The sequence below is a fragment of the Lampris incognitus genome, chromosome 2 (assembly GCF_029633865.1).
Source record: "Lampris incognitus isolate fLamInc1 chromosome 2, fLamInc1.hap2, whole genome shotgun sequence".
Lineage (NCBI taxonomy): Eukaryota > Metazoa > Chordata > Actinopteri > Lampriformes > Lampridae > Lampris > Lampris incognitus.
This window is the reverse complement of record NC_079212.1, coordinates 146,922,591-146,934,425: the sequence shown is the minus strand read 5'-3', so window position 1 is coordinate 146,934,425 and position 11,835 is coordinate 146,922,591. Positions and strand designations below refer to the sequence as shown.

Below are 11,835 nucleotides of genomic sequence, written 5' to 3'. Positions count from 1 at the left end.
TTTGCAGGAGACCCTGCCCGAGTCTTCAGGAGACCCTGGTCGAGTCTTCAGGAGACCCTGGTCGAGTCTGCAGGAGACCCTGGCAGCTGCCGTCTCTTTTTCTACCAAATGTTTACAGTGAATCAAACAGACAATATTGTGACCTTGTTGGAGTTTAGAGATCCAGTTTTTATTTGTCCTCGTTAAAATGTCCGTCACATAGCAGGGTTGCATCGGTAGGTGGCTAAACGGTTTGACTCGCTTTTATTTTGGACCAAATATATGTGTGTGTGTGTGTGTGTGTGTGTGTGTGTGTGTGTGTGTGTGTGTGTGTGTGTGTGTGTGTGTGTGTGTGTGTGTGTGTGTGTGTGTGTGTGTGTGTGTGTGTGTGTTGTTCTTCATCCAGGGAAGTTAACGTCCATTGTTCTGTGTCGTCCGCAGGTTGGTGATCTCGGCTCCGATTCGCCTCCCGTCGCCGTGATCCGCGGAGGCGGCTGACGGACCGAACTCCCTCCGGTCCACCGGTCCGGACTGAAACACACCGAGCGGAACCATGGCGACCAACGGAACCAAAGCGTCGGACGGACACCTCCTCACGGAGGCGGTGAACGAGGCGCCGAACGACAAGCCCAAGACGTTGGTGGTGAAAGTCCAGAAGACGAAAAAGGAACTTCCCGAGAGAGAAACGTGGGGTGGCAAATTTGACTTTCTCCTCTCGTGTGTCGGATACGCCATTGGGCTTGGCAATGTGTGGAGGTTCCCTTATCTATGTGGCAAAAACGGAGGAGGTAATGGAGAACTCGTGGGTCGCAGGAAAGGCAGTTAGAAAATGTCGACTTTCCTCCCGGCCAGTCCGCCGCGGGCGCTCGGCGCGTTCTGTATGTTTGGTCTGGCTGCGCGTAATTACGCGCGGGAATGCGTCGCGCAGCGCGGGAAAATAGTAGTTTCACGAAATCTCTGTCCGGATCATCTTGAATGTACATGGTCTATTGTTTGCTTTCACTCACCCGCCTTTATCTCTCACCCTTTCTCCAGGGGCCTTCTTGATTCCCTACTTTTTGACCCTTATATTTGCCGGCATGCCCCTCTTCTTCCTGGAGACGGCGCTGGGTCAGTACACGTCTATCGGAGGACTTGGCGTGTGGAAACTGGCGCCCATGTTTAAAGGTAAAACACGTTGGCCCTGTTCACACTGGGTACTAAAATGCGTTCTGGGCGCTCGGATCGCAAGTGGACAGCGAGACACATCGCCCTTGACACGTGTGTCTGTCATGCGTCCTGCAGATGCGTCCTGCTGGCCACCTGTGATCTGATTTCGTTACTCCGGAGAAGAAGAAGATTTCCCGTTACGTCCTTGTCGGGGACGCATCAGGACGCATTAGCGTTTACACTACAGAAGATATGTGGTCAAATGCGTCCCAGACCACCTCGGCAAGTGGTTTGAGTGACCGGGTCACAAAACGTTTGGGTGGTCGTTTACACTTGTATTTAGCGCCGTCCACTTGTGGTCCGGTCACAAAAAACCCATTTTAAAACCAAGAGTAAATGGGGTCTTTGTCGTCAATTGACCCTTTAGAACAGGGCTGGGCATCTTATCCGGAAGGGCCGGTGTGGGTGCAGGTCTGTGTTCCAACCAAGCAGTTACACACCTGATCCCACCAACCAACCAGTAGAGTCTTTGCTGGGGGACTTGATCAGGAGACCCAGGTGTGGAACTGCTTGGTTGGAACAAAAACCTGCACCCACACCGGCCCTTCTGGATAAGACTGCCCAGCCCTGCTGTAGAGTTTACCATGAAGGCTGGAACACGGACATTACTGCAGGCTCGGGGTCCTGATGGAGCAGACGGTGTCTTTAATGTTCCATAACAAAATCCTCCCCAGTAATCTGACACCAGCACATTTCCAAGATAAACTCGGATAATAATTACTGTCTCGGTGCTGATGATGAAAACAATGTTGATAACAGTATTGATAGCTGCTGATAAGCTGATAACAGTATTGATAACTGATGATAAGCTGATAACAGTATTGATAACTGATGATAAGCTGATAACAGTATTGATAACTGATAAGCTGATAACAGTATTGATAGCTGCTGATAAGCTGATAACAGTATTGATAGCTGATAAGCTGATAACAGTATTGATAACTGATAAGCTGATAACAGTATTGATAGCTGCTGATAAGCTGATAACAGTATTGATAACTGATAAGCTGATAACAGTATTGATAACTGCTGATAAGCTGATAACAGTATTGATAACTGACAAGCTGATAACAGTATTGATAGCTGCTGATAAGCTGATAACAGTATTGATAACTGCTGATAAGCTGATAACAGTATTGATAACTGATAAGCTGATAACAGTATTGATAGCTGCTGATAAGCTGATAACAGTATAGATAACTGATGATAAGCTCATAACAGTACTGATAGCTGGTGATAAGCTGATAACAGTATTGACAGCTGGTGATAACAGTATTGATAGCTGCTGATAAGCTGATAACAGTATTGATAACTGCTGATAAGCTGATAACAGTATAGATAACTGATGATAAGCTCATAACAGTACTGATAGCTGGTGATAAGCTGATAATAGTATTGATAACTGCTGATAAGCTGATAACAGTATTGATAACTGATAAGCTGATAACAGTATTGATAGCTGCTGATAAGCTGATAACAGTATTGATAACTGATGATAAGCTCATAACAGTACTGATAGCTGGTGATAAGCTGATAACAGTATTGACAGCTGGTGATAACAGTATTGATAGCTGCTGATAAGCTGATAACAGTATTGATAACTGATGATAAGCTGATAACAGTACTGATAGCTGGTGATAAGCTGATAACAGTATTGATAGCTGGTGATAACAGTATTGATAGCTGCTGATAAGCTGATAACAGTATTGATAGCTGGTGATAACAGTATTGATAGCTGCTGATAAGCTGATAACAGTATTGACAGCTGATGAGAATGTGTGTGCTGTAGGTGTTGGGCTGGCTGCTGCTGTTCTGTCCTTCTGGCTCAACATCTACTACATCGTCATCATCGCTTGGGCTATTTATTACCTTTACAACTCCTTCACTACTGTGAGTATCTACACTTCTCTTCTGACAGCCATGGAGAACGTATTGAACACAGACAGAAATGCATAGAAAACCTGCCGGATGGTGTGACTGTTCCATGCTGTACATGCGTGAGTGAAAACCTGTGAGGCATGTGTCCGGCTCTCCTCTGTGAGAGCACCTTACGTAAAGAATGCCAAACCCCTTAACTAAGTATGACATTTATTACTTCCCTTCCCACGTAATTAAAGCCGTGTACGAGGCATTGATGAATGTCTTTGGCAACGAGGCATTCACTTCTTTCAGATGAGCATGAAATCCCAATGTCCCAAACCAGTAGCTTAGACTTGGCCCCATGACAGTAGAAGGGATGAGAGCGAGCTGGCAGCGGGAGAGAAGCCATGTAAAGAGAGCTGTCTGTGGGGTTCTATTTATTTTTTATTTTCTTCTCTTTTTTCTTCTAGGATCTTCCATGGCAGTCTTGTGGTAATCCCTGGAACACCGACCGATGCTACACCAATTACAGCATCGCTGACACCAGCAAACTCACCAGCGCCGTGGTGGAGTTCTGGGAGTAAGATGGCGGAGGGGCTGTGTCGTTTAGGAGGCAGATGGGGAGGCGGGGGGTCAGCAGATCTGATGCAGAGGGAGAAGATGTTTACGTTTTGTTTTTCTTTGTTTTGAGATTTTGAACGTGTGCATGGCTCCAAATGGCAAATCCAGAACAGGTTCAGGGGCTACACATATGAAATGTTCATACGCACAATCTCACACTCGGGATTTTTTACCCCTCAGCTTTGTCTTGCAGACAGCAGCAAAGCCTGATGGTTATTTTTTATTCTTTCTAACTGACAACTATTGTTCACCTCCTGCAGCTAGCATTCAACCAGGTTTGCAAAGACACCAGCGTTAGCCAGCTCATGTCCAACTTCAGGGCTTAACCAGGCTCCATGTCTTCTCTATCAGACAAACATCTTGTTCTTCTTCTCCTTCTCTTTATGAGACAAACATTTTCTTCTTCTTCTTCTTCTTCTTCTTCTTCTTCTTCTCTATGAAACAAACATCTTCTTCTTCTCTATGAGACAAACATCTTCTTGTTCTTGTTCTTCTCTATGAGACAAATATCTACTTGTTCTTGTTCTTCTCTATGAGACAGACAGCTTCTTCTTTTCTATGAGACAAACATTTTCTTCTTGTTCTTCTTCTTTGAGACAAACATCTTCTTGTTCTTCTTCTCTATGAGACAAACATCTTCTTGTTCTTCTCTATGAGGCAAACATCTTGTTCTTCTTCTTCTCTATGACACACACATCTTGTTCTTCTTCTTCTCTATGAGACAAACATCTTGTTCTTCTCTATGAGACAAACATCTTCTAGTTCTTCTTCTCTATGAGATACACGTCTTCTTGTTCTTCTCTATGAGACAAACATCTTCTTCATGTTTTTCTTCTCTATGAGACAAACATCTTGTTCTTCTTCTCTATGAGATAAACATCTTCTTGTTCTTCTTCTCTGAAACAAACATCTTCTTCTTGTTCCTCTTCTTCCCTATGAGACAAACAGCTTCTTCTTGTTCTTGTTCTTCTCTATGAGACAAACATCTTCTTGTTCTTCTTCTCTATAAGAGAAACAGCTTGTTCTTTCCTATGAGACAAACATTTTCTTGTTCTTCTTCTTCTCCTGTATGAGACAAACATCTTCTTGTTCTTCTTCTCCTCTTTGAGACAAACATCTTCTTGTTCTTCCTCTCTATGAGACAAACATCTTCTTGTTCTTCTCCTCTATGAGACAAACATCTTCTTGTTCTTCCTCTCTTTGAGACAAACATCTTCTTGTTCTTCCTCTCTATGAGACAAACATCTTCTTGTTCTTCTTCTCTATGAGACAAACATCTTCTTGTTCCTGTTCTTCTCTATGAGGCAAACATCTTGTTCTTCTCTATGAGACAAACATCTTCTTCTTCTTCTTCTCTATGATACAAACATCTTCTTCTCGCTCTTTTTCTCTGAGACAACATCTTCTTGTTCTTATTCTTCTGTATGAGACAAACATCTTGTTCTTCTTCTCCATGAGGCTAACATCATGTTCTTCTGTATGAGACAAACATCGTCTTCTTCTCTATGAGACAAACATCTTCTTGCTCTTCTTCTCTATGAGACAAACAACTTCTTGTTCTTCTCTATGAGACAAACAGCTTGTTTTTTTCTATGAGACAAACATTTTCTTCTTGTTCTTCTTCTCTATGAGACAAACATCTTCTTCTTGTTCTTCTCTATGAGACAAACATCTCCTTCTCGTTCTTCTTCTGAGACAAACATCTTCTTGTTCTTATTCTTCTGTATGAGACAAACATCTTGTTCTTCTTCTCCATAAGGCAAACATCATCTTCTTCTGTGTGAGACAAACATCTTGTTCTTCTCTATGAGACAAACATCTTCTTGTTCTTCTTCTCTATGAGACAAACAGCTTGTTCTTTTCTATGAGACAAACATCTTCTTCTTGTTCTTCTTCTCCTCTATGAAACAAACACGAAGCACTAAAATATTCCCTGACTGTAAGAAGAAATGTGCACTGTAAATTCTAACAACTTAAAAAAAAAAGAAGAAAAAAAAGACAGGAAACCAATTACATTGTGAAAAGTAAGTAAAGTTATGTGAAATGATTTCACATAACTTGACACCATTAAGTTCATTTACCTACTTTTCCCAGTGTAATCCTGTTGTTTTAACGTAAACGTAACTTTTAGAATGTACAGTGTGTGTGTAAGAAATGAGACCCCTGGTACGATTTGACCTTAGTTCAGTTAACAGTCTTTGTCAAAGCTACATCATTTAATGTGTATGTGCATGTGTGTGTGTGTGTGTGTGTGTGAGGTCCAATAACATCGTTTACCTCCCTCTTCACAGGCGTAACATGCACCAGCTGACGGACGGTCTGGACAAGCCGGGGGAGATCAGGGTGCCGCTGGCCATAACGCTGGCCATCGCCTGGGTCCTCGTCTACTTCTGCATCTGGAAGGGCGTCGGCTGGACCGGCAAAGTAAGAAAAGAAGGAATAAACAGCAGACCCCGATAGAAACACACATATTGGTTTCTCTCTCTGTGCCTTCATTTTTCTAGTGATCAGCCTCTAAGTTAGCTCCCAAACTGCCCAAATCCAGTTATGAAGCCTGACTCTGAAGGAAAGAAGAACCCCCCTCTGATCAGAAAGTCAAATTTCATATTCAGATGACATTTCTCCAACAGGACTCAGGTCTCGGTCAACCGGCTTTTCTGATTTGATTTGATTTGTTAAGTGATTTCCCCCAGCTGTTCCTCCACAACACAAGGTAATGTCTCACTGTGGGCTGGACAGGAAGTTACGTTAGTTAACTGACATACGATTACTAACCTGCACATTAACCTGCACATTAACCTACACGGCTTCTTCGTATCAGGAGACAGTAGGGGGGGGGGGTTAGGACACGGTACGATATAAAGGAGACAGCATGGGGGGGGGGGGGGGGTTAGGACACGGCATGATATAACAAGACACATATAACAGAGAAATAAAGCCATGTGGGTGCTGCAGGTCTTATTTGCTGCGAGTACGTGTACAGTCTGATGTACAGCCGCAGGATGTGTAGAAGTGATGGACGGGTGTAGCACAGTGGGAAACCAGTGCAGGGGAAGGAGGCAGCAGGGCTGCTTCTGAGGTCTTTCTGGGGTCATCTGGTCTGTGGAGACTGAAGGACAGTGTGTACTACTGCAGTAGTGTTAGTGTGCTACTACTGCAGTAGTGTTAGTGTAGTACTCTAGAACTATTGCAGTAGTGTTAGTGTGCTACTACTGCAGTAGTGTTAGTGTAGTACTCTAGAGTGCTCCAGAGTACTACTGCACTACCACTACTGCAGTAGTACTCGTAGTACCCGAGTACTACTGCAGTAGTATTAGAGTGCTACTGCAGTAGTGTTAGTGTGCTGCTGCAGTAGTGTTAGAGTACTGCTGCAGTAGTACTTTAGAATACTCCAGAGTTCTACTGCACTACCACTACTGCAGTAGTACTCCAGAGTACTATTGCAGTAGTACTCTAATACTACTGCAATAGCACACTAACACTATTGCAGTAGTACTCCAACGCTAACATTCCTGCAATAGTACTGCAATAGTATTATACTGCAGTAGTATTAGAGTACTACTGCAACAGTGTTAGTGTGCTACTGCAGTAGTGTTAGAGTACTGCTGCAATAGTACTATAGAGTACTCCAGAGTACTACTGCACTACCACTACTGCAGTAGTACTCATAGTACTCCGGAGTACCACTGCAGTAGTATTAGAGTACTACTGCAATGGTGTTAGTGTGCTACTGCAGTAGTGTTAGAGTGCTGCCGCAGCAGTACTTTAGAATACTCCAGAGTACTACTGCACCACCACTACTGCGGTAGAACTCTAACACTACTGCAGTAGTACTCTAACACTGCTCCTGGAAGGCTGAAGAACTGAGAGTCCAATGACCGGAGGTTAACTTAACCACGTCCCCTATATCCTGCCATACCACGTGCAGTCTACACACTCGGGGTGGGTTTACATGTGGTTTTCTGAGCTTGGCCAGAGGTGGAGAAGGTTACCCATACCAAGGCATCAGTCAAAACCTGGTCGTAAACTCCACTTTCAGGAGCACAGACTGTTCATCCCATTTTATCAAGCTGAGAGAAACCATTTAACACCCAGTTCAGCATGGCCACACACACACACACACACCTAGCGACAATTTAGTACGGCCGATTCACCTGACCTACATGTCTTTGGACCGGTCCAGTCCAGTCCAGTCCAGTCTAGTTTGGTCTTCTTCATTCTGTTCTACCGTATTGTCTCACAGTGACGTTGTGTCCTGCAGGTGGTGTACTTCTCAGCCACGTATCCCTACTTCATGCTGTTCATCCTATTCTGCCGTGGCATTTCTCTGCCGGGAGCCATCGACGGGATCCTCTTCTACATCACCCCAGATTTTGACAAACTCAAACAGTCTGAGGTAGGCCATCTCGACTCCTGTCAGCTGTATAAAGATCCAGAACCATTTGGAAAGGTTTTTGGATCTCGTTCGGGTGAGAGTGACCCCCTGCTGGCCACCGCTGCAGAAGTAAGGCCAAGCTATGGTATGATTGTATAGGTACTTATTTCTTTAGGATGTGAGTCAGTGGTGTTGTGTTGACTGTCTATGCAGAACACTGCTCTTTAGTACAGATGCCCTTCAGACATATACATGTCTTGGCACCATGCGTGTAAGAAGTGTGACTTCTGCGATGGCTGCATGTGGATCAGGTTAGTTCAGCAGGGCTTATAATGAACGGATGACAACCGAGGAGTGCATTTATTGACATTATTGAGACCAGAAGGCCTTACAGCGGCTTATCAAGACTGCCCAGACCATCACTGGGACACGACGACCAGCCAAGGAAGACGTTTACAATACAACACACAAGCTCTGTGGATGTGTTGAAGGCTGTCAGCATCATCACAGCGACCACCTGCCTTGTCTCTCGCTGCCCTCCGGCAGAATCCACGATAATATAGTCTGATCCGAGACAGACGCCCCCCCCCCGTGGCTGTATGTACACATCTGTATGAACACATCTGTATGTACACATCTCCCATAGCAAACTGTTTACTGAGCCAGTGCACTTTGTCCACTTTGGTTTTTTACATACTTTGTTGGTTTTTACTGCACTGTGTTCGGTATTTTCATTTTTACTTGTCTTTATCGTCTATTGAAGAATTTAGATTCTTAATTTCCAACTGTTACACTTAGTTTTTAGTACTTTACTTCTTAAGTACGCAGATTTTTTTTCGGATCCCCCCCTTTTCTCCCCAATTGTACCCCGCCAATTATCCCACTCTTCCGAGCCGTCCCAGTCGCTGCTCCACCCCCTCTACTGATCCAGGGAGGGCTGCAGACTACCACATGCCTCCTCCCATACATGTGGAGTCACCAGCCGCTTCTTTTCACCTGACAGTGAGGAGTTCACCAGGGGGACGTAGCGCGTGGGAGGATCACACTACTCCCCCCAGTTCCTCCTCCCCCCTGAACAGGTGCCCCGACCGACCAGAGGAGGTGCTAGTGCGGCGACCAGGACACATACTCACATCCGGCTTCCCACTCGCAGACACGGCCAATTGTGTCTGTAGGGATGGATGCCCAACCAAGCCGGAGGTAACATAGGGATTCGAACCAACGATCCCCGTGTTGGTAGGCAATGGAATACACCGCTGCACTACCCGGACACCCCCTAGTATATAGATTTTGTATGCATTAGCTCATGGAGGTGCAAATGCAGCTTCATTGTACGACCACAAAAGGAACTCAACTGAACTGAGACAATTGCAGTATAGGCGATCCATTTTAACTGTTCACATATTTTACAATAACAATTTCACAGACGTTTTTATCCAAAGTGATGTACATTTGAGAAGTAATTGGCCCATATTGCATAAACAGGCTAAGCCACGGACTCTTACTGGAGACTCCGCCCAACTGGCATTTGAAACCCCGATCTTCGGCATTCTTACCTACTGAGCTATATAGCTCTCTATATTTTTTATAGGTAGAGACTGTAAAATCTCATATCCTGATACACTACATGGCCAAAAGTATGTGGACACCCCCTCTAATGGGTAGATTTGGCTATTTCAGCCACATCCGTTGCTGGTAGATGCATGAAATCAATCACATAGCCATGCAGTCTCCATAGACAAACATTGGCAGTAGAATGGCTCATACTGAAGAGCTCAGTGACTTTCAATGTGTCTCTGCCATAGGTTGCCACCTTTCCAACAGGTCAGTAGCTGTTTGTCTGCCTCGGTCAACTGTAACCCTGTTATTGGGAAATGGAAACGTCTGGGGCAACAACAGCTCAGTCGTGAAGCGGTATGCCACACAAGACCACAGAAGGGGACCACCGAGTGCTGAAAATCGTTTGCCCTTGGTTCAAAACTCTCTACAGAGTTCCAAACTGCCTCTGGAAGTAATGTCAGCACCAAAATTGTTCATCAGGAGCTTCATGAAATGGGTTTTCATGGTCGAGCAAGGTTACACACAAGCCTAAGATCACCACGCGCAATGCCAAGCGTCGGCTGGAGTGGTGTAAAGAACACATTAATTGGACTCTGGAGCATTGGAAACGTTCTCTGGAGTGATGAATCACATTTCATTATCTGGCATTCTGATGGACCAATCTGGGTTTGGTAGATGCCAGGAGAATGCTACCCACATACATAGTGCCAACTGTAGTTTGGTGGAGAGGGAATAATGGTGTGGGGCTGTTTTTCATGGTTTGGGCTACACCCCTTAGTTCCTTTGTGTCAACAGTTTGAGGAAAGCCCTTTCCTGTTTCAGCATGACAATGCCCCCATGCACAAAGCGAGGTCCATAAAGACATGGTTTAGTTTGTTGAGTTTGGTTGGGAAGAACTTGACTGGCCAGCAGAGCTGTGACCTCAACCCCATCCAGCACCTTTGAGATGAATTGGAAGGCCGACTGTCAGCCAGGCCTGTTCCCCAACATCGGTGCCCGACCTCACTGATGCTCTTGTGGCTGAATGGGAGTGAATCCCAGCAGCCATGTTCCAAAATCTAGTGGAAAGCCTTCCCAGAAGAATGGAGGCTTATAGCAGCAAAGGGAGGACCAACTCCATATTATTGCCCATGCTTTTAGAATTAAGAGGTTCAATAAGCACATATGGATGTGATGATCAGGTGGCCAAATACTTTTTGCCATGTAGTGTATCTGCAAAGTACAGTGTCACAAAAGTTTTAGTTTCAGTAAACAGTATATCAACTTAAATCCATGAAAGGCACAAAAGACGTGAAATTTCGGTAATGTCAACAAGTAGGGATGCGCCATTACTGACATTGGTATCAGATACTCAGGCTTACATGGAGTATTATATCAGAGATTTTACCCAAGACTTAAGTCCAATATCAAAAGTAATGGGTAACATGCCATAAATAAAAGCAAAATGATTTTATTAAGTACATTTTTGGCACATGGAAGTGTGTATTTCTTTAATGCAGGAAAAAAACGTACTCTATCTCAATCATTTTTCCCATTGACACCCCCCCCCCCTCAACTAATGGTGTAAATCTGCACTGTTCAATAAAAGTAATGGATCGGATCAGTACTTGGTATCGACTGAAAGATTTGTACCCAGAACCCATATCAGCAGTGAACATGTGATCTGGATGCATTCCCATTCAACAGGCTCTCTATGGGCTCAGTAAGCGCGAGCTGGGTGGGCTCACCGTGGATCTAATGTTTCTTATGGCGTGGTAGACTGGTACATGTGATAAGTGGGTATACAGAATAAAAAAGAAAATACTGACAGAAGAGAATCACAACACTTTGTCATTCCATTTTATGCACTTGCGCACATGAAATTAAATGAAACATGGTTTCCCACAGCCCACAGCAGTGCAACACAAAGACAAAAACACATCCAAAAACTACAAGAACTTCAAGAACACATATCCAAACTAACACAGATTACTAAACTACAAAAATTAAAAAAAGTAAAAGAGAAATCACTGTCCAGGAGAACGAACGCCAGCCAGCATGACTGTCGGAACGGCCGGTCTGCATGGGCTAGCAGTTAGCTTAGCCTGCCCCACTTCCGCATCTTGTAAGCCCGCCCTCAGTGTTGCCTCTTCGGGCACAGCTCCAGGCAGGGCCGTGGTGCCTGGGCCCGCAGGACGCAGCAGACCCAGCTCCCTCAGCTGATCCAACGCCAGCTCTCTACGACTAATGAC

General features: G+C 44.6%; 1 protein-coding gene across 1 annotated transcript in view; it reads left to right on the top strand.

Moving 5' to 3' along the window:
* The first annotated feature begins 532 nt into the window (after positions 1–532).
* The window catches only part of slc6a1b (solute carrier family 6 member 1b), a 30,372-nt gene continuing 19,069 nt past the window's right edge, over positions 533–11,835 (top strand). Inside the window, exons 1-6 of the mRNA XM_056273905.1 lie at positions 533–767; positions 1,015–1,146; positions 2,978–3,078; positions 3,519–3,628; positions 5,961–6,093; positions 7,931–8,065. Coding sequence (XP_056129880.1) covers positions 533–767; positions 1,015–1,146; positions 2,978–3,078; positions 3,519–3,628; positions 5,961–6,093; positions 7,931–8,065 — 846 coding nt within the window. The remainder of the gene's footprint in view (positions 768–1,014; positions 1,147–2,977; positions 3,079–3,518; positions 3,629–5,960; positions 6,094–7,930; positions 8,066–11,835) is intronic.